The 22,496-nt window shown below is 56.7% G+C and overlaps 1 protein-coding gene across 1 annotated transcript; it reads left to right on the forward strand.

Moving 5' to 3' along the window:
• MMRN2 (multimerin 2) lies at window positions 1-20,998 on the forward strand. The gene is made up of 7 exons (XM_080642689.1): window positions 1-173; window positions 13,888-14,016; window positions 14,101-14,207; window positions 14,309-14,389; window positions 15,184-15,339; window positions 15,484-17,199; window positions 19,819-20,998. Exons 1-7 carry the CDS (start codon window positions 46-48, stop codon window positions 20,202-20,204), a joined length of 2,703 nt encoding a protein of 900 aa, XP_080498815.1. The 5' UTR covers window positions 1-45; the 3' UTR covers window positions 20,205-20,998.
• Window positions 20,999-22,496: the final 1,498 nt, after the last annotated feature.

The following is a 22,496-nucleotide window of genomic DNA, read 5'->3' on the forward strand; positions in this document are numbered from 1 at the left end:
AGTTTCTGGAATCACCGGCAACGGCTGAGCCTGCCCACTGCCAAGATGATCCTGACACTGCTGCTCAGCCTTGGGGGGGCCGTGGGCTGGGGGCTGCTGGGGGCCTCGGCTCAGGCCCCTGGTCTGCCTGGGGTCTGGAGGTCAGAGGCTGAGGACATCGGCGGCGACCGACGGTAAGGAGGAGCCTGGGCTTGGGGGAGGCCCTGGGCCCAGCTCAGTCAGAGCGGGGGCTCTCTGGACCTCAGTGACTCACCTGTGAAATGGGCTAATGTTATCTATAGGCTGGGCAGTTGTGAGGCTGAATGAGGTTCCAGGATCCCCTGCGCCTGGACTGGGCACCCCAGGAAATTCCCTGTCTGACCTGTGGCAGAGAATGGGCCTGAGGTTTGGGGCAAGTCTGGAGCACTCCTTGCCATCAACCAGCCAGCATGGGGTGCTGAGGGGCTGCGGTTCCGAATTTTCCAGCTGGCCTGGCAGTCGCTCCTGTTCTTTGAAGTCAGTCAGTTCTGAAAGCTGAGCTGAGGTGAGGCTGGCCGTAAGCCATGAAGGACATACGCTTCTGGGGACCGGATTTTTATCTGAGTGCCAGGGATGGCAGGGTGTTGGCCTGGCTCTGAGAGCGAGCGATCCGAGAGGGTGCCTGCTGCATCTGTAGAGCGGAAGGCGTGGCCCCTGGGGATGGCCAGGGGATACAGGGCCATCCTGCACCCGTGGTCTCGCCATTGACCAGGACACTGTTTGCCAGCATTTTATTTATCCAGGGCCAGGGATCCTCCTGCTGGGTGAGGTACTAGGTCTGTGGGTCCTTCCACAGGGTGCCCCACCGTCCACACCAGGTGCTGCTGACTGGCCAGGCACCTTGCCAAGTGTTATCTCAGTTCATCCTCCCAACAGCACCAGTTACAGAGGAGGTGCCTGAGGCTCAGAGAGGCTGATCAGCTGGCCCAAGATCACACAGCTAAGGAGAGCCTGAACCAGGACCTGAGTCTGATTCTCAAGTTCATGTTCTGGTCCCTGGAGTGCTCACAGGCAGCCCTGGACCTCAGATGTGCCTACTCCCCCACTGACAGCCCCCCAACTTGATTGAAGGATCTACATGGATTTGGAGAGTGAGAAGGCCCAATTCACACCTCCCCAGTCTGCCATCCGGCCATCTGAGAGTCACCATTGTGCTGACTTACAGAATGGGCTGCCTGGGACGGCCTGCACAGCCTGACTCTTCAAGGTCAATGTGCTTACTGGACACTTTCCCAAACGCAAATTTGATGAGGAAGAGGCAGGAGGGTGAGAGTAAGTGAGTGCACACTGACCCTCAGGAAGGGAAGGGCTGGCCCCAAGATGGATCCACGAGGCCCCATTCCTGTCCTGCCCCCAGGTCTGCTCGGGTCTGGGAGGCACAGGGGACTCTTGGTGGGGAGCCCAAGCCCCAAAGCCATCAGCTCCATGCCCCTGTCTCCAGGCCTCCTGCAGGCTTCCCTTGATAAAAGGGAGGATGAGGGGCTGAGTGGATGGGAGGAAGTAGGAGACGCTTCTCTTCCTCCCCTGCCCCTGGGCTGTGGGAGGGTCGGCACTCCCTTAGCCCCAGGGAGGGTGGGCCTCTGGGCTGCTCAGGGCTGTCTTGCGGGCTCAGCCATTGCCTGGGTGGCCCAGGTGTGTGCAGAGAGCGTGTGGGTGCGCACAAGGGTACCTTGGCCAGGGAATTCCCAAACAGGGTCCCAGCCCTAGTCCTAAGTGGCTCTTGGGGGTCCCTGCAGGCCTGCTGGGTCCTTTCCCATACCCCGAAGCTGCGGTTCCCACCGACAAGCCCAGGTCGTCAAGGCCTCCGCAGGGGCTGGTGAGAAAGGAAGGAAACACTGCACAGCTTCCTCAGCCCTGCTCCTGGGAAGGGAGGGCAGCAGCCCAGCCCGCCTCCCTCCTCAGCAGGAACAGGCGGGCCTCCTACGCTCAGGCAGGGCGCCCAGGCCAGGGCCCAGCCTGTTGCACCCACGTCCCTGGCTGCCAGGGCCAGGCTCCTGCCCCACATTTGCCACTCACCCCGGGGTCCGAGCCCTCGGGCCAGGTCCTGGGCCAGACCCAGAAAAAACCCTTTGCAAGAAGGTTGAACATGTCAACATGAGAAATCTCCAAACTTGTAGAGAATTGACTTTGAGCCAACCTGACAATAGCCAGAAAGGAAAATCTTAACAAATTGAGAAACTGCTCTGAAGAACGCCAGTTTGCAGCCTATTTTATACAGTAGAATGGAAGCAGGTGTCAGAGGGTTGTATGAAACCCACTGGTGGGAGATTAAGGGGTGGGAGAAAGCACAGCGGGGAAACCCCCAGGATTGGGTAAAAAGTACAGCAGAGACACACTTCTCTTACACTGGTGGACAAGGACTTTAAAATTCACACCTACAGCACCTAGAGATGGTGTATAGGGGAACAAGATAACAATGAGGGCTTCTGTGGTCTCATGCTCTGGTGTGGGTGGGTGCCCTGAGGGGTCAGGAAAAGGAGGGTGCCCTGACATTCCAAAGGAATGTTGTCTTAGAGCAGTGGTTGGCAAACTGCAGCTCGCGAGTCACATGCAGCTCTTTGGCCCCTTGAGTGTGGCTCTTCCACAAAATACCACGGCCTGGGCGAGTCTATTTTGAAGAAGTGGCGTTAGAAGAAGTTTAAGTTTAAAAAATTTGGCTCTCAAAAGAAATTTCAATTGTTGTACTGTTGATATTTGGCTCTGTTGACTAATGAGTTTGCCGACCACTGTCTTAGAGCAAAGAGATGGCAGACAGGCCTTGGGTAAAGACTGACCCCTGTCAGGGAAGCTGGAGGCCTGGGATGGGAGTACCCGCCATGAAGTTTTATGTTCAGACCCTCCTGTGTGGTCACTTTCAGTCTCTGAGTTTGTAGGCCCACCACGCCGGCCTCCCCCGAGCTTGTCGGGTTTAGTATGTGGTCCCATTTGTGTCCACACATAACAGCTTGGTACCCAATGCAGGTCCTGGGGAGGAGGAAGGATGTGGCTGGGTGCTTTCCAGTTCCCTGGGGACCCCAAGGAGCGGGGCCGGGTGAGCCAGCCACCTGGGTGTTGGCCTCCGTGAGAGAAGAGGCTCCTCTTGCTCCTTGGCTTTGGTGGGGGTGGGGAGAGCAGCGGATGAGGATGTGAGCACCTCAGAGGAAGGACTGAGCCTGCAAGGGGACAGCTGAGCCCCAGAGGTGGTGCCCCATATCCACATTATTGTGACAGCCCTGCAGTCGCCACTATTCTCTCCACTTTACATGTTGTGAGGCTTGGGGGGCAGTGGGGGATACAGGGCCATCCTGCACCTAAGAGATAGGTCAGAGCTGGGCCCACATCTGCTGGGCTGCAAACCCCAGGCAACCTCTTCCTATCTCCCCCGGAGCTGGGAGTGAAGACCTGCCACTCCCAGCCTTCGGTCTGGCCCAGCCCCGGCACCAGCCTGATCCTCGCTTACAGAGCATCTGTGATTTTTGTGGCTGGGCCTGAGCAGTCCTGCATTTCACTGGGGGTCACACAGGATCAGGATGGAGTCCAGGCCTGCGATTGTACCCCCTGCACCCTGGACACAAACAAGGCAGAGCCCGGGTGGGCAGAGAAGCCTGGCTCTGGGCGGATGCCATGGGCTCAGGCTCCTCTGCCAAGGCCCCTTTCTAGCTCAGAGACAAAGCCTTGCAGACTCACCCCTGGGAGGTCACCTTCCTAGTTGACTCAGGGCCTCCCAGAGCAAGGCTGCTGAGAGCATGCCTTCTTCCCAGGAAGGCTCCAGGGCTCGGGGCGGCTTCCCTGGCTGGTTAAGAGGCACTTACTCCAGGGGCGGCGGCCACAGCACATCCATAATTCAGAGGCCAGGCCCCTTTCCAGGAGAGGCTCTCTGCCTTCCCCACAGCCCTGCCCTCTGCCCCCGAGGGCGAGCAGTGCGAATTTTCTCCATCTTTCCAGAACCAGTGTGTGTGTGTGTGTGTGTGTGTGTGTGGTGGGGGGTGGGGGGGGGCAAGGCTTGTTCAAATGTCACCCTAAGAACAGGGAAGGGGGGCCCAGGCTACCCAGCTCCCATTAGAAGCTCTAAGGGCTCAGCCACCGCTCTCCTGCCTGGGACTGGGCATCAGGGTGGGGCAGCCCCAACACGGGAGGAACCCTGCACTCCTCTTTAGGAGGGGCCTGCCTCTCCGTGGACCCTTGGAGGGAGGGTGCAAAGAGGGCGCAGGCCCGAGACCAAGAGGTAGCAAGAACAATGGGCACCTCAACAAGCTGGGCTTGGGGTGCTAAGAGGGCCAGCAAGAAGCTGCCAAGAGCTGGAGGAAACCAAAGCAAAGGTCAGGAATGTTCCCAGGGCCTCGGGGCCAGCAGCCTGCACTGTGCCAGGGAGGGGGGGAGGGGGGAGGGAAGAGGCTGCGCGGGGGCGGGGGGGGGGGGGTGGCGTGGGCAGGAGAATAGCGGCAGGCAGGTCGGAGAGAAAGTCCCAGCGGAAGGGTGGCGCCACCACTGCCAGTTCCGGAGCTCTGGGTGGAAAGTCCTGGTCACACCCGGCGGCTGGACTGGACCTGCACTCTGGGACCCAGGCCTGGACCTGCTGACAGCTCAGAGGGGCGAGAGGAGTGAACGTTGTTCCCCACCTTGGGCTGGTGCATTTGGGACTCTGATTGCCTGTGGCGCAGGCTGGGCCGTGCACTATGGGTGTAAGCCGAGTTCTTGGCCTCCGCCCACCAGATGCCATTAGCACCCCCACCCTCCCAGCTGTGACAACCATAAATGTCTCCAGAGGTTGCCAAATACACGGTGGGGGTGGCGGGGGGGAGGGGGCCTCTCCCTTTTGAAAACCACTGGTTCCGAGAAATACTTTCTCTAGGGCTGAGCCTACATTCCAGGAATTTCCATGGGGCCCAGGGCGGGGCCCGCTTTTCTGGTCCTTGGAACATTCTGTGCCAGCTGACTGGCCAGCCCTTTCCCAGGCCACTGTTTCAGTGCTGCATGGATGTTCTCTGCTTAAAATCAGGGTCAGCTTCCTGGGCATGTGACCCAAGCAGCCTGCACAGGCTGGGCACGCAGAGGAGCCCACACCTGGCGCATCTCTGTTGTTGGCCTGCATTTTCATTTTGCACCATGCCCTACGTAGCATGTAGTCCTCTTGTGTAAATGCTAGTATGTACCGACTGCCCCTTTAAGAAAAACCTGGCTGACCCGCTGGGATAGAGTCAAACCGTCTACACATTTGCTGAGAGAGTCGGAAGCCCCAGGCCCCTCTGGTCCTCACAGACAATGGCTTCCGGCCCTTTAGGTGGCTCTTTGGCATTTGCCTCTGGACCTCTAGCATGTTCATGTGGCCACTTCTTGGGACATAGTATTATCTGTGATTTGGCTCTCGTTCCTACTCCATCCCCCAGCCCCAACATGCATGGGTGCACAAACAAGGGCACACACGCACGGGTACACACTTCCTATCTAGCCTTTTCCCATATTGTCACTTTGAGTGTTTACATTCAGATGACTGCATATGCTACTTAGAATTGACACTTGAAAAAAGCTGTGTATCCCCCACCCTGTGCAATTTTGGTTTTCCCTAGAGCAGTGGTCGGCAAACTGCGGCTCGCGAGCCACATGCGGCTCTTTGGCCCCTTGAGTGTGGCTCTTCCACAAAATACCATGGCCTGGGCGAGTCTATTTTGAAGAAGTGGCGTTAAAAGAAGTTTAAGTTTAAAAAACTTGGCTCTCAAGAGAAATTTCAATCATTGTACTGTTGATATTTGGCTCTGTTGACTATTGAGCCCGCAACCTGGGCATGTGCCCTTGACTGGAATCGAACTTGGGACCCTTCAGTCTGCAGGCTGACGCTCTATCCACGGAGCCAAAGGGCTACTTGGCTGTGTTTTTGTCACATTCCACACTCTCAGCCAGCTGCCCATCAGAGAATTCACCTGTGTCCCTTGGAGACGCCTCTGTCAGCTGCAACTGTGCTCCGGTCTGGCCGGCCCTCACCCTGCCCTGGGCCTCCCTGCTGGAACTTGCTTCCTAGTTTGGTGCTTTCCTCTTTCTTGGTGTTCTCTCATGGTTCTTCTTTCTTCTTCTTCTTAGCTCCCTACATTTATTTTGCAAATGATAGTTCTCACTTTAGTAACAAATCAGCAAGATTTTCTGAATTATCACAATCCACAATCCAGTTTTTTTTTTGTTGTTGTTCTTTTTAAAATATACATTTTTAATTGATTTTTACAGAGAGGAAGGGAGAGGGATAGAGAGTTAGAAACATCGATGAGAGAGAAACATTGATCAGCTGCCTTCTGCACGCCTCCTACTGGGGATCGAACCTGCAACCAAGATACATGCCCTTGACTGGAATCAAACCCAGGACCCTTCAATCCGAGGGCCAACGCTCAATCCACTGAGCCAAACCAGTTAGGGCCACAATCCAGTGTTTTAAACAAATAATATTTTGAAAAATCAAGGAGTTCTAAAATTCAATTAAAAATTTTTTTAAGTTTTGCCCTGGCTCAGTGGTTCAATTGGTTCGAGCGTTGTCCAGTACACCAAAAGGTTATGGGTCCAATTCTCAGGGTTCGATCCCCAGGCAGGGTTCATATGGGAGGCAATCAATCAATGTTTCTCTCTCACTCCCTTCCTCTCTCTCAAATCAATGAACATATCCTTAAGTGAGAATAAACATTTTTTAAATTTTATTTTAAAATTATAGTTCACATTCAATATAATTTTTTATTAGTTTCAGGTGTACAGCGTAGCAGTTAGACAATCATATACTTTACAAAGTGTTACCCCCGATATTTCAAGTACCCGCCTGGCACCATACATAGTTATTACAATACTATTGACTGTATTCCCTGAGCTGTACTTTACATCCCAGGACTATTGTGTAACTACCAATCTGTACTTCTTAATCCCCTCACCTTTTTCACCCAGTTCCCCAGCCCCCTCCCCTCTGGCAACCAGGAGTCTGTTCTCTGCATCTATGAGTCTGTTTCAATTTTGGTTGTTATTTATTTTTCTTTGGATTCCACAGATATGTGAAATCAGATGGTATTTGTCTTTCTCTGGCTGACTTCTTTCACTTAGTAGCTTCCCACGAGGTCCAACCATGCAGTCTTGGTATGGCGGCCTTATGCAGTAGGTGTCTTGTGGGGCTCAGTGGCGCAGTCTCCCAGGTCACCCTGTTACAGAATTTACCAGGCCAAAAATACACAGGAGTACTGGAGGCACAGGAAAAACCCATTTATTTCCAGACATTTCACATGTACCAGTACAGTGACTCAGGGGACTCCGTTTCTCTCCAAATCCTGAGCCCCCAATATGGAGGAAGCTTTCCCTTTATACCCCTTTGGTTTCTTTGTCCCCCAAATATGGATCATACTTCCAGACCTTTTGCGGGCTCTGCAAAAAACCTCATGTGCTGGCGGGGGGCAGTGGGGCCACATCTCAAGGCCTGGCCGCAGGCCAGCACTGGTAACTCCATCTGGGGATGGTTTATGGCCTCTCTAAAATGCCAGTAGTATTTTGGGTAAACAGGTCTTGCAGGACCCAGTAATTAAAGGGGCAGTGACTAGATTCAGATTGCTAGCTCCCCCAAAATGCCTCATTTTCCCCATCATCCTAAGCTGGGTGTTCCAAGAAAGCCCCTGTGTGGGCTGTATGAACCCTCCTGTGTAGTTGTCTTGACTGCAGTTGGCCATCCGTGGGCAGGGTTGACCCTCAGGCTGGCTAACTCTGAGGATCGACCCCTCACCGTGTATGAGCCGCTATGTGGGGCTGAACTGTGAAGAGCATCTTCCCGGGTGGGCCTGGGCTGATGATCTGATGTGGTTTGAAGCCCACCACTGGGTGGTGTGTTGGTTCTGGGCCTCTTGAGAAGGACTCCAGTGCAGGCCAACGGCAGAGGCTGCCTATGACCAGTTCTGGGTTACCTGTTTGGAGCCACAAAATGACCCACAGTTTGTGGTGGGCGGGGACTCAGGGAGCCGGCAGGGTGAAGCCAGCGGAGCTCCTCAGGCTGACATGACTAAGATTTGACCGTGTGGAGGGAGGGCTCTGCACAGGAACAGTGGTGCCAGGCAGGCGCGTGAGAGAAAAATGGCCCTCACCCCAGAGCCACACCCCAAGTCTGCCCGGACCGCCTCAAGAGCCTCTGAGAAAGTCTGCACCATGGACCCAGGCTGGTGCTGTCCACAGACTCCTCCACAGGGGCAAGTTCACAGGGCAGGGCCACAGGGAGTTGGAGGGTGGGCCAGTGCCTTACCCCAGGCCGATGCCCTGGAGTGGGGAATGCTGACCCAGAAAGATGGTGTCTGCGGGCGGTGTGGGAAAGGAACTCAGCACAGGGGTCCTGGTGTCCTGGTGGCGGTCCCTCTCCCTCCCCCACAGCCACACCACTCAGTCTGTCCCTGTGGGATGCCTGTCAGCTCCTCACCACCTTTCCTCAGCCAGAGCCCAGGGTAAGTGGCTGCAAGGGAGATTTTGTGCACTGGCCCTTTAAGAGGGCACCTGACTCCAGTCTCTCCCTGGTGGATGGAGCCCCGCTGATATTCACAGCCAGGTGTTCTCTCCTCAGCCAGGAGCCTCACTCCTCAAGGGGAACCTTTGTAGCTCAGATGTCCCTCCAGGTTCCCAGCTGCCGCACGTGGGCGTGGGGTGGGCCTGTTCACATCTCCGCGCTTCCTACCATCTTCTTTGTAAATGCTTGGTTATCCAGTGCGATCAGCCAATCCCCAGTGCTAAGTCTGTTGTTCTATGATTGATTTGTATTTCTGGTTTGGTCCTGGGAGGCATGAGTGTAGCTTCTCCCTAGTCCACCAGCAGCTTCCACTTCCCTTTCTCTTATTTGGTGGCATTTTCTGGTACAGAGGCACTTAGGCTTGGACAGGGCCTGTGAAGGGCCCAGAGAGCTTTAACATACTGGTGCCCAGACCCAGAGAATCTCCCTTAACTGGCCTGAGGCAGGGCCTGAGGCTCTAATTTTTAAAGCGCCACCTGGTGGTCTGATGGGAAGATTTGGTGGCGAGACAGAATCACTGCTCTAGCAGCTCCCTGATGAGGGGCTGGGAGGAAAGGGTTTGGAAACCTGGCACATTGAAAATGCCCACCCGCACTGAGTGGCTCAGTTGGTTGAGCATCGTCCTTGGCACTGAAAGATTGCCGGTTCGATTCTGAGTCAGGGCGTATATCTGGATTGCAGATTTGATCCCCACGGTGGGAGGCAACCGATCAATGTTCCCCAACCCCCACCTCTAAGCATGTCTTCAGGTGAGGATGAAAAAGGAAGAGTCTTTATTCTGCTCTCCTTACCTCAACAGTTAGGCTGGATATTGGAGTCTAAATTGGAAATGATTTTCCTTCAGTATTTTTGAAGGCTTTAGTTTCCAGTATTGCTGTCAAGAGGGTAAAAGCCATTCTAATTAATGGTGTGTGTGTGTGTGTGTGTGTGTGTGTGTGTGTGTCTTGGCTTTATCTCTGGAAAGTGTTCTAAAATATCATGATGATGTGCTTTGCTTTGATGTGAGTTTATTTTCATTGTATTGTGGGTTGGTGGGGCTCTTTAAATCTGAAGATTCAAAGAGCCCCCCATTTTTTAAATCTTTTTCTTCTACTTTTCATCTCTCTCTTTGCTCTTCTTTTAGGGAAATTTCTTTAACTTTATCCTCCAACACACACACACACATATATTTTATCCTGAGGACATGTTTTTATTGATTTTTAGTGAGAGAGGAAGGGAGAGAGAGAGAGAGAAACATTGATTGGTTGCCTCACATACATGCCCCAACCAGGGATCAAACCCTCAACCTAGGTATGTGCCCCAAAAGGGAATCAAGCCTACAACCTTTTTTGGTGTACAGGACAATGCTCAAATCAGCTGAGCTACCTGGCCATGGCTACCCTCTAACATTTTTATTACATATTTTTCTGCATTTCTACTGTTACGTTTAACTAGTGGCCTGGTGCACGAAATTTGTGCACAGGGGGGTGGGGGTGGGGGGAGGGTGTCCCTCAGCCCGGTCTGCACCCTCTCCAATCTGGGACCCCTCGACGGATGTCCTACTGCCAGTTTACAGGGATCGGGCCTAAACCAGCAGTCCGACATCCCTCTCGCAATCCGGGACTGCTGGCTCCTAACTGCTCACTTGCCTGCCTGCCTGATTGCCCCTAAACACTCTGCATGCCACCCTGCTCGCCCCCAACTGCCCCCCGCTGCCAGCCTGCTTGCCCCCAAATGCCCCCCCCCCGCCAGTCTGATCACCCCCAACTGCTCCCCGTGCCAGTGTGCTTGCCCCCAACTGCCCCCCTGCTGGCCTGCTCACTCCAAACTGCCCCCCCGCTGTCCTGCCCACCCCCAACTGGCCCCCCTGCTGGTCTGCTCACCCCCAACTGCCCCCTCCCCCACCGGCCTGATCACCCACAACTGCCCTCCCCTCTTGGTCTCTAACCGCCTCCACCTTGGCCCCGCCACCATAGCTTTGTCCAGAAGAATGTCCAGAAGGTCTCCTGGAAGGTCTCCCAGGCTAATTAGCATATTACCCTTTTATTAGTATAGATAGAGGCCTGGTGCACTGGTGGGGGCCAGCTGGTTTGCCCTGAAGGGTGTCCCGGATCAGGGTGGGGGTTCCCTTGGGGAATGGGGCGGCCTGGGGGAGGGGCCTGTGGTAGTTTGCAGGCCGGCCATGCCCCCATGGGGTGAGGGTCCCCGCTGGGTGGGCGTGGCCAGCCTGGGTGAGGGGCTGAGGGCCATTTTCAAGCTGGCCACAGCCCCTTCAGGGTGGGGGGGGGTCCTGCTGGGGTGCCTGGCCAGCCTGGGTGAGGGGCTGATGGCTCCCAGCCCCTCCTTTTTTCTTTTTCTTTTTTTTTCAGTGCCTCCTTGAGAGGAGGCCAGGGCCAGCTGGAAGCAGGTATCTGGGATTTATTTATCTTCTATAATTGAAACTTTGTAGCCTTGAGCAGAGGCCAGGGCCAGCCAGGGCAGGCGGGAAGCTTGACTTCCTCCATTGCCGGGGGCAACCCAAGCCTCCTGCTCACTCCAGCTCCGTGGCTGCCACCATCTTTGTTGGGTTAATTTGCATACTCACCCTGATTGGCTGGTGGGCGCAGTGGAGGTATGGTCAATTTGCATGTTTCTCTTTTATTAGTGTAGATTCCCAAGTGTTCTTTGTTGTTATCATTTTTGTAAATCCTCACCTGAGGATATCTGAGGATATTTTTTCCATTGCTTTTTTTTTTTTTTTTTAAATATATTTTATTGATTTTTTACAGAGAGGAAGGGAGAGGGATAGAGAGTTAGAAACATCGATGAGAGAGAAACATCGATCAGCTGCCTCCTGCACACCCCCCACTGGGGATGTACCCGCAACCAAGGTACGTGCCCTTGCCCGGAATCGAACCTGGGACCCTTCAGTCCGCAGGCTGACGCTCTATCCACTGAGCCAAACCGGTTTCGGCTTTCCATTGCTTTTTAGAGAAAGTGGAAGGAAGGGAGGGAGGGTGGGTGAGAGAAACATTGATGTGAAAGAGACACATTGATTGGCTGCCTCCCACATGCCCCAACTGGGGCTGGGGATGAACCTGCAACCCAGGTACTTGCCCTTGATAGGGAATTGAACCCTCAACCCTTGGGTCCATGGACTAATGCTCTAACCACTTAGCAACATGGGCCAGGGCCCAAGGGTTGTTTTGTTGTCCCCCTTTTTAATAGCTTTTTTTACTTCTGGATCCAATAAGTACTCATCAATCTATTAACATTAATGCAAATTTGGGGGAAGTTGTCTTCTCTCTGCAGTCTTATATTTCTACTACAGGCCTGGTGCACAAAATTCATGAACTCAGGGGAGAGAGGGTCCCTCAAGCCCGGGTTGCGAGAGGGTGCAGGCCAGGTCAAGGGACCCCACCAGTGCACGACCAGGGCCAGGGAGGGACACGGGAGGTTGGCCAACTGAGAGGGACTAGGGCATGTCCAGCTTGTCCAGCAGGAGGGCTCCAGGGCATGTCCAGCCTGTCTCACTCAGTCCCGATCGGCTGGACCCCAGCAGCAAGTTAACCTACTGGTTGGAGCATCTGCCCCCTGGTGGTCATTGCACATCATAGCGAGGGGTTGAGTGGCCTTAGCATATCATTAGTATATTATGCTTTGATTGGTTGCAGACACTTAGCATATTAGGCTTTTATTATATAGGATAAGCTGATTTCTTTTGCTTGTTTTGACCTCCCTCTCTTGTAATAAAGATTTTCTCAGGGATCAGCCTTGGGTGTCCACCCGTCTGAGAGTAGCGAGGTTGAGAAGCCAATTGGAAGCTGGGAGTGCGGGTGGGCTTTCTGTCTTGTAGCTGCTCTGCTGGGCTAGTGCCTGGAGCCTAGGATGTCAGTGCCTCTGGGTCTTTCCTCCTGAGCAGGTTGTTCCCTGATGCGTACTCAGCCTCCTGCTGAAGGAAATGCGCTGGCAGGCGCCTGGGAGCCGAGGAGAAAGTGGCTGGGAGGGTCTCTGCACTCAAAATGGATAAGGTTACTCAGTCCACCTCGATCCCTCCCACCCCCCAGCAGCCCCCTGTGTGACCGTGCCGGGTGGTCCCAGGACAGAGATCAGCCCCAGAGAGTAAAGGCCTCCGTAGCCACAGCCACCGCCACATCCAGTGCATACTGCCATCACCTCTGACCTGGAATCCTGACATAACCACTTACCTCTTGTCCCCTCCTGTCCCTCTGTCCCCACGAAGGAGTGAGACAGCTCTTTCATGTCCCTCTTTACCTCTGAAGCCTCTCCTAAGTAGCCCCCCCACCCACCTCTGTGGGGCCACACACCTCTGTCACAGCTCCTGGTGCCTCACCTCGCCTCTCTGTGCAAGACGCAGCCCAAATCACCTCCTCCCTAGTCCTTCCAGGTCCTAGCACCTGTCACACCATCTGAGAGGGCCGCTCTTCCTTGGGACCTGAAGTGAGGTCTGCACTTGCATATGGGCACTGGGTGCTCTGCGCTTAAGCCTGGCCCGGTGCCCGAGTGCCGAGCTAAACAGAGCCAGGAGGTGATTGCTGCCTGCCCCTGGAGTTCTGCTCTGGGAGCTGACTGCCGGGGTAGGGCCTGCTGAGCCCGTCAAGGTTGCCACCAGGCCAGCGAGCTCCGGCTCCATCAGCAGACAGCACCGCCGCTCTTGGACCTGCAAGGCAAGCAGGAGGGCTGCCTCCTGGTATTCAGGATGCTGAGACCCCACACTACCCTGGAGGACCTCAGTGGGGGCCGCCTTCCAGAGAAGGGACTGCTTGACAGGCTGCCTTCCCTATACCTATTTGAGAGCCTATTTCCATAATGGCCATAATGGGGCCTGCCAGGGAGCCAGTGCCTTCCTGCGGCCGGGTCCCTGGCGAGGGACGCTGTGAGTGGTGATGGGGAGGCTCAGTCTACAGTGTCTGCTGAGCACGTGCCAGGCACCGACCCTTGTCTGCCTTTGGAGGAGGGGTTACAATCTCCATGGGGAAATGGAAATGGCAGCTCTCCAAGTGCCTGCTCAAGGCCACACCAGGCAGTGTGAGTTCAAACCCAGGACTCCTCAGGCCCCATGGGTCCTGCTGTGCCCTGGCACCAGGAGGAAGTGAGTTCTTCCTGCCTCTGTGGGTCATTTTGCTGCGTGACTTTTGAGGGTCCTCAGCCCTCTGTGCTGGCCCTGGGGAGGCTCCCTAAGGCGGCAGGCCAGGTGCCGGGGTGGGGGGGGAGGCGGGGGGGTGGTTTGCGGAGCTCTCGCTCGGGGGGCCAAGGCCTGAGCAGTGTGGAGCACTTCCTGCTCGGTTAATGGACCCCACGGTCATGGCACTGGGGTGGCACTCAGCACTGGCGCTTCCTGTTGACCTCTAGGAAGGGTGGTGGGTGCCCGGGCATAGCAGCAGCCCTCTCCTCTTGCTTGATTTTTCCAGTAACTGGTGCCCCTACCAGAAGTCCAGGCTGGTCACCTTCGTAGCTGCTTGCAAAATGGAGAAATTCCTCATTCACTCACAGCAGCCATGTCCGCAGGGAGCTTCAGACTGCCAGAGAGTCAACGTCATGTGAGTGGGGCAGGCCGGGGTAGGCCCCTGGCCCAGTTCCTGCTGCGGCTCCCCTGGGGTGGCTGAGCTGGTGTCTTCCTCCAGGTACCGCATAGCCCACAGGCCGGTGTACCAGGTCAAACAGAAGGTGCTGGCCTCCGTGGCCTGGAGGTGCTGCCCGGGCTTTGCTGGCTCTGATTGCCAACACCATGGTAGGGCTCCATGTGGTCCCCTCCCACCTCAACCTCTGACCCTGGAGGTCATGAGCTCCCCTGACCACTTGGAGTCAATATCTGATGCCTCCTCCCTTCAGATCCCACTGCGATCCCTGAGCTTGCAGGTCCGGGTGTCGACCTCCAGGAGCACTGGGCCGGACTGGATGGCGTGGAACCTGGTATGCTGCTTCCCTGGAGGGTGCAGGAGGGGCAGACAGACAGTGAGGGCTGTGTGCCAGGCTCTTCTCCCCTGATAAGGCAGTGCCATCTCAGAAGAACTCAGGCCCCAGAACCAGCAGGGCCCCTCTGAGGCTCTGCACCATCCTACTCCATACATCGGAGGCCAGGTGCCTGCCTGCTGGCCATGCACATCACCCCTGTCCTTGACATCCTTTCTAGGACTGACAGCTTCACCCAGCACCTCCCTTGCCCCTGCACTGCACAGGTCCCCATGGCCTGGAAGACTACTCCCAACACCCCTGCCCCTCAGCCAGGGACAAGAAGTCACATTGTCCCTGTTCTCGAATCTCCCAGCATTTTCAGGGCTGAGCTGTGTCCACCTGCACTATGTGCAGCCGGCCTCCCATGCTCTTGGAGAATCACCAAGAGACCCCATGGTTGGGCCTTTCAAGGATGGACTAAGGTTGGGTGGCGAATGCGTTTCATCATGTGGTGAACGCCTATCTATTGACAAGGGCTTCTAGAATAGTGTCGAGAGGCCATGCCCACATGGCCGAGGAGGAAAATGTGCCAAGATTGATTACTCATGTCTGCTGTGGGTGTGGATGGCAGGGTGAAGGTTCACTTACCATGTGTTTGCCCTTCTGGGACTAAAGGCTTCTAAGCTGCTGCTCAAAGGCCATCAGCATACTCCTCTCTGTTCTCAACCCCGAAGTCTCGGTGCCCTATGGTCCACCCAGGCCTGGGGAGTTAGCCCTCAATACGTCTTTCTCACGTGTCCTCCAACCACCAGCTGCAGAGACCAGTCACATCAGGGTGCTGCAGGAGCGCCTGCTGAGAGGTCTCCAGAATGACATTCACCACACGGCCGACAGCCTCCCAGGCCCGGGGATGGCCGCGGCAAGCAACCTCACAGCTGCGGTGACTGAGGCAAATGAGGAGGAGCTTGGTAAGTGGCAGCTCCAGGGGCTGAGGAAGAGCCTGAATACATCCAAGGGAATGAGTGGGAGGGAAGCAGAGGACCTCTCTCGAGCCCCTACCTGGGGAGGGTGTCTGCTCAACAGGTTGGTGTGAACTTGTGCATTTGTTGCAGAGTTTCCCGGCAAGTCCTTGGAGCAGGTGCTGCCTTTCAGCCCTGTTTGGAGTGGCTTTAACCAGAGTCTGCACAGCCTCTTTGAGGCCGTCAGAAACCTCTCTCTTGATGTGGAGGCCAACCGACAGGCCATCAGCATGGTCCGGGACAGCGCCGTGCCCAGGGCTGACTTCCAGGAGCTTGGAGCCAAGTTTGAGACCAAGGTCCAGGAGAACAGCAGAAGAGTGGGCCAGCTGCAGCAGGATGTGGAGGACCGCCTGCACGCCCAGCACCTCTCCCTGCAGCACTCCCTTTCCGAGGTCCAGGCGGACGTGGACACCAAGTTGAAGAGGCTCCTTAAGGCCCAGGAGCACCTGTCCAATGTCAGCCTGGCGGCAGCCGCGGCAAAAACAGAATCCCGGCAGGAGCCGGAGAGCCTGCAGGCCCGGCTGAGCCAGCTGCAGAGGAACGTTTCGGCGCTGCACCTGGCCACCAGCCACAGGGAAGAGGCGCTGCAGGGCACCCTGGCGGACATGCAGGCGACCCTCGACCGGCACGTGGAAGAGATCAAGGAGTTGTATTCCGAATCGGACGAGACCTTCGATCAGATCAGTGCGGTGGAGCAGCAGGTGGAGAAGCTGCAGGGAACCCAGCAGGAGCTGCGGGAGCTGCGCGTGGCCCTGATGGAGAAGTCGCTCATCGTGGAGGAGAACAAGGTGGACACGGACGGGCAGCTCCTGGAGCTCAACCTCACCCTCCAGCACCTGCAGGGCGGCCTCGCCGACCTCATCAAGTACGTCACCGACTGCAACTGCCAGAAGCCCCCCGGGGGCCCGGACGGTACCCAGGAGGGCCCGGGGAACACCACGCGCGCCCCGGAGGGCGCCCACGGGAGCCTGGACCTGCGGCGCCCCGGGGACGGGGACGGCTCCTCTCTGCGGGCCCTGGAGCACGCGGTGGCTGCCGTGTCGCGGGCGCTGGAGGAACAGCGGGCGGAGGCCCAGCAGGCGGGCGCCGACCGGGCGCGGCTCCGGACGCAGCTGCGGGCGCTGAGCGGCCAGGCGGCCGCGCTGCAGGCCGCGGAGGACGAGTTGCGCCGGGCGGCGGGCGAGCTGCGCGCCTCCTTCGCAGCGCTGCTGGCGGACGCGCTGCGGCATGAGGCCCTGCTGGCCGCACTCTTCGGGGAGGACGTGGTGGCCGAGGAGGCGCCGGGCCCGCTGGCCCTGAACTACGAGCAGATCCGCGTCGGCCTGCAGGACGCGGCCCTGGGGCTGCACGAGCAGGCGCGCGGCTGGGCGGCGCTGGCCGCCAGGGTGACGGCCCTGGAGCAGGCGGGGGCGGGCGGGGGCGAGGCGGCGGGGCCGGCGCGGGAGCTGCAGCGGCTGGGCGCTGACGTGCAGCGGCTGGGCCAGTGCTGCGCGGCCGGGGCCTCGGACGCCGCCGCCCTCAACAGCTCCCTGCAGGGCCTGCACGGGGCCGTCTCCAGCGCCCAGCTCGGCCTGCAGCGGCACCAGCAGCTCTTCCACAGCCTCTTTGCGAACTTCCAAGGGCTTGTGGCAGCCAACGTCAGCCTAGACCTGGGGAAACTGCAGGCCATGCTGGGCAGGAAGGAGAAGAAGGAGCAAAAGGCCCTAGACGCTGCCCGGAGGAGGGACAAGAAGCAAGTGGGACCTTTGGCCGATGCCCACGTCAACGGGCCGGTGCCACGAGCCCTGGGAGCCGAGCCTCAGGAGGCAGGTGAGTCCCCGGGGCCGGCCCGGGGTTGTCAGGCTGTTCCCTCGGAGGCTCCAGGGAGACACGGGGGGGGGGGGGGGGTGGGCGGGGAGGAGAGGCGTGGCTGCCCGCAGCTCTGCCCGCGGCCCACCTTCTGGTCAGGGAGGGTAATCTTAAGCTGCCTGAGGCCTAAGGAGGGAGGGGTCACCAGAGCCAGCCCTCGGTGGGCAGGCGGCAGAGCCCCTCCGTTTGAGGGGCGCATGCCTGGCTGCCTCTGCCCACAGAGCAAGGAGGGGTGCCTCCTTTTCTTGCATGCCACACCTCAAATCCCTCTGCCCAGCTCTTCACCCGCTGCATCCACCCCGTGCCTTCATCCAGGGTGTGGGTGGGGCTAGAGTCGCTGGCCATGGCGCACCCCGCAGGGGAAGGCCTGGGCCGTGAAAGCTCGTTCCGCTGACAGCTGGACCCCCTTTCTGCCCGTGCTCGTCCCCGGCAGTGTCCTCCTGGGCTTGTCACATGCAGTCACAGCGCAGCTCCGCGATGCGGTAGTGCCGCCCTCTCACCTGAAGCTGAGGCTCCCAAGGCCGGTGAAGGCGGAGGAGCCTGAACCCAGTGCCACTCGCTAAGCCCTCGCCCTTGCCTTGGGGGCAGGTCCCGGCAGGGCCCTGGGGACCGGGCCTGGGAATCGGGTTCTGAGGCGGAAGCTACGTGCAGCCGGCCTCCCATGCTCTCCTGAGTGTGGTCCCGGTAAGGGGACCACCAGGCTCTGGGCAAGTGACTGTCCCCTGCCAGAGGCTGGCCTTGGGGCTCTGGCCACCCACTCGCCCAGACATGGGGATAGATAAAAGGCCACCCTCTGGGCGGTCTGAACCCTGCCTTAGCCTGGCATATGGGATTCCTGAGGCCTGGCTGAAGGTCCCACCCCAAGCCAGCTCCCTCCATTGTGGCCCGAGACCTGTGTCTCCCTGGTGGCGGTGACAGGCACAGGCTCCAGCACCATTTGTCTCAGTTTCTTCATCTGTAAAATGGGAGAATCATATCAAGGGCTCTTATGAAGACAGACAGACACATTTCCCAAATAGCACAGGGCTTACCATTTATAAAGCCAGGGGGCTTTCCTGTCTCCCAGCATTTTCAGGGCTGAGCTGTGTCCACCTGCACTAACTCTTCCATCTTTAGTCCACGCGTGAGTGGTGCTGGCCTCAGCTGCCTGATGGTTTAGGAGTCTGAGTTTACCACTACAATACTTTAAAAAAATTCCCTTAAAATTAAAAAGAAAAATTCTTATTTGAGTTGCCGGAAGGCCATAGGGCTTGAGTTTGTTCCTACAGGGAAGCCCTCTCTCAGGCTGCCTGCTCGCCAACCAGGAAGCGCTCTTTCCTCCCTCCCTCCGAGGGCCGTGGGCCCACTGGCTGCTGGAGGCTCCCTCGGAAGCCCCGCCCCAGCTGGTGGGACCGGGTGCACGGGGGCCAAGCACCGGCGCAGAGGGCGTCCCAGGCCCGCCATCTCTAGGCGGCTGGGCGCTCCACCTCCTGGGAGCTGGGAGAACTGCAGGGCCAGAGCGGGTCTTTGAGGTGACACAATCTTACACAAAGGGAAACGCTACTCTGAGCTTTAATTCTCAGGAATCTTCCAGAACTAGAGAAGAGCCACGTTCTGTCATTCACAGGCTGTGGCTGGACCAAAGTCAAGAGCTGGTTCTGGGTCCTAAGTAACTAACTGCAAACTTATTCCTTTAGGCCTTGGTTTCATGCCCGGAGAAATGGGGGCGGGGTGGGGGTAGGGCGTGCACACTGTTGAGGGAGTACCCAAGGAGCATGACCACATCAGTACCAGGGCCGGTGCCATGCTGGGCCCCCGTGGACTCACCCTCCCCTGCCCTGTGGAGCGTCGTGCCAGGCAGCCAGCTGGTCCTTCCCTGCACCTTCCCGCTCCGCAGAGCGCTCCCTCCGCCCCATGCCTGCGTGCTCTGTGGCACTCATCCTCCTAAGGCCGGATCAGTGCTTTTTCAAGTGCGAGAGCTCCAGAAACCAGGAGCTGCGGGGACAGCTCCCAGCCCAGGACCCGAGTGCCTGTCTCCCCGCTATGACCAGGGCTCTGCGCAGCATTTTGAAAACATTCAAGTGACCAGCTTGAATAGGCGTTCCATCCCCGCCCCGCCTGCTCGTTCCTTCTCTCCCTAAGGTCCCATAGGAAGCATTCACTGTTCCGTAGTCAGCACACCAGCGAGTCTGTTACCCTGAGGGTAGGGTCTCTCTTTCCCTGGGGGTCACTCGGCCCCTGGCAGGTGACGCTGGTGGGAGTCGGAGCCTGGGCTGCTGCCCTCGCCTGCCTCTGACAAGCACTCTGGACTCAGTTTTCTCGGTCAGAGGGACTACGACTCAAGGATGTGGGAAGGGAGAAGGGATCGAAAAGAAAGTGCTTTGTACAACGTTATGCCAGTAGAGACAACAGTCTTGTATTTCTTTCAACCAGTGAAATCCTAGGAGTCGGCCAGTTACCCCTACTCTGAGATAAACACGGGGATGTTAGGAGCTGTCGCGGGAGTGGCCTATGTCGTTACTAAGCTGAGGAAGGCAGGTCTCGGAGTTTAATTTTCCATCCAAGGGAGTGAGTCACTGAGCACTGTCCTCCTGCCCCCAGGGTCCCCCGTGGCCTTCTATGCTGGCTTTTCAGGAGGGATGGCCGCTCCGCAGACTGTGAAGTTCGACGCTGCTCACATCAACGTTGGCAGCAGCTACTTCCCTGAAGATGGCTACTTCCAAGCCCCTGAGCGCGGGGTCTACATCTTGGCAGTGAGCATTGAATTTGGCCTAGGGCCAGGCGCTGGGCAGCTGGTATTTGGAGATCACCGTCGGATCCCCATCGGTGCCGCTGAGGAGCAGAGGAGTGGAGGCACGGCCACTGCCTTCACTATGGCTGAGCTGCAGAAGGGTGAGAGAGTGTGGGTCGAGTTAACCCAGGGATCAGTGCGGAAGAGAAGCCCGCCAGGCACCGCATTTGGGGGTTTCCTGCTGTTCAAGACCTGAGCCCTGGGCACAGCCAACCGTGCGTCCGGACTTGCCCGTCTCTCCTTGCCCTGGGCTCTGACCAGGTTGGCCTGGAGACCATCCAAGTTGGTCTAGCTCTTCCCTGGAAATCCGCAAAGACAATGGCCTCCCTCTGGATGCGTGGAGTTTTATACGATGAGGGCTGGATGCTTCTCCCTGGGCCGGCCCAGGGCTGGACCTGGTGGGCCTTCCGTCCAAGGCAGGGTGGCTGGACTCCAGTCTTCTCCAGCGTCTGCTATTTTGCTCCTTGTGGTTGAAAACTTCTGTATACTAAACCTTTCTCTGGCTTCCTCGTGTCCCTAGTCCCTGCTAGAAAAATTCTTTCCCTGAGGATTTGGGAACTAGAATAGAAGTGGCATTTTGGACAATCTGGGGAACCAGGCTCCAATCACAGCTGGTTAGGTCTGTTAGTCAGAAATGAAAACTGGTGAAGGAAACACAGTATCTTTCCCGCAGTCTCAGTCCTTCCTCAAATGTAACTTTAACTTCACCCCCTTTTCTCCTTGCCGCATAAGGGACAAAGGCCGTGTGCTAACAGAGAGCTAACGTGTGTAGCTTTCACCCTTTCACGCTCTCCCACAGCCTGACCACCCTCATTCTTATTAGCATCTCTACCAGGAAGCTGAGTGAGGAGGGAAGACAACTAAAAATCTCCCTCAATTTCATCATCTTTGGAATCAAGCAGCACCCTTGCAAGCTCTGCCCAGTGAACTGACGGCGGGAAGGATATGGCGAGAGGTGGAAATGTGGGACAAAATAAAACTGTTTGCGATAAGTGTGACTCGCATTACTCGAGGACACGCCTTACTTCAGGTTCACTTAATTCTGCCTAAAACACGCAGAAGCCTCCCAGTGAGCACTGACATTATTGGATCAGACAGTCCAGCGCAAAGTTAGTTATACTTGCAATAACATATGGTTTAAAAAAATCGCATATTCTAGAGCAAACAGGCTTGAGAAAGCAGTCGTCTAGTTGTCGGGAAATGTTTCATCTTGGTAGTAGGTGTTCAATTTTTGTTGACTATATTCTTCTCCATAAGGAAATCAGACCGGGCTGGGGAATGAGGACGGGCAGGAGCTGGTGTCAAGGTTACCTAGGTTCCAGCCCGTGCTTTCTAGGGCCATCACTCCAGACTCCCTCTGAGTGTATTTACCACTGAGGTGGGCGTGCCCCACGTGTAAGCCATCAGTGCTAAGGGAAGCAGTGTGCAGGCCACTCTGCCACTGATGGTTTGATGTTGGGCTAAAGCACCATCTTTCTTGAATTTTTCCATCCATAGCATGAGCTGGTCAGCCTGCTGGATCTGGCTCAGCCTTTGCCTGCCTGCTCCTCCCTCTGGCCAGGGCCTCGCACCCAGTGCAGTCTTAGTTGCCAAGACCACTCCTGACCAAAGGCTGGTGTGTGGGCCCCACCTGACAGACTGGAGGCAGTGCCAGGCACCCTCCCTGCTGGAAGACCAGCCAGGCCTTCTCGCCGCTCGCTGTTGCTGCTATCGGCCAGGCTGTGCCAATGACTAAGTGGAAATGTATTGCATTAATAACAGAGGGAGTGAGTTGATATCCTCCATAAAGGGCACATGTCGTCCAGAGCAAGGTTATAAATAGAAGTGTTACCTGGCAAGCACTGCCCGCAGCTTGGATGAGTCACGGGCAAGTTGCTGGAGTACCTAGAGAAACGATGGGTCTTTTAGGTAGGATGCTTCCCGGGCAGATTTCCCAAGCCTCCCATCATGCTGAAGTGCAGGCTTCTGCTTCAACACTTGTGTAACTAGGACTCCAGCTCAGCACAGACTCTCAAGCTTACTTGATAGACTGCTCATCTGCACTAAGGCATCAAAGTCTCTGGGTAGACTCTCAGTGCCTTCAGGTAGATCTGCTACCCAGGTCAGCATTCCAACAGCCTCCCTCGCAGCAACAGCTCATGGAGCCGAGTGCCCAGTGGTATCAGACCTCCCCAACCTGATGTAAAAAATTCATAAGTACCACTGAGAAGCAAGGAAGGAAACTGTAAGCAGACCAGGAAATTGTAGTAATTCCTAAAAAAACAGGAAGCAGAAAGGATCAAGTATGAAATGAAATAGCAATAAGCAATCATAACCCCAAGCATATGAGACTGTTGGAGAAATGGGAGTGATTTCGGCGGAGTCCCAACTCAAACTCAGCCGCCCTTCACGTGGGGGTCAGGGGAGGGCAGTCGCTCCATCCCCCTGCGTTGAGCAGGACAGCAGTGGCCTCCGGGAGGTCAGTCCTGAGCCCCAAGTAAGGGCGGCT

This window comes from Plecotus auritus (genome assembly GCF_963455305.1).
Source record: "Plecotus auritus genome assembly, chromosome: 9".
Classification (NCBI taxonomy): Eukaryota; Metazoa; Chordata; class Mammalia; order Chiroptera; family Vespertilionidae; genus Plecotus; species Plecotus auritus.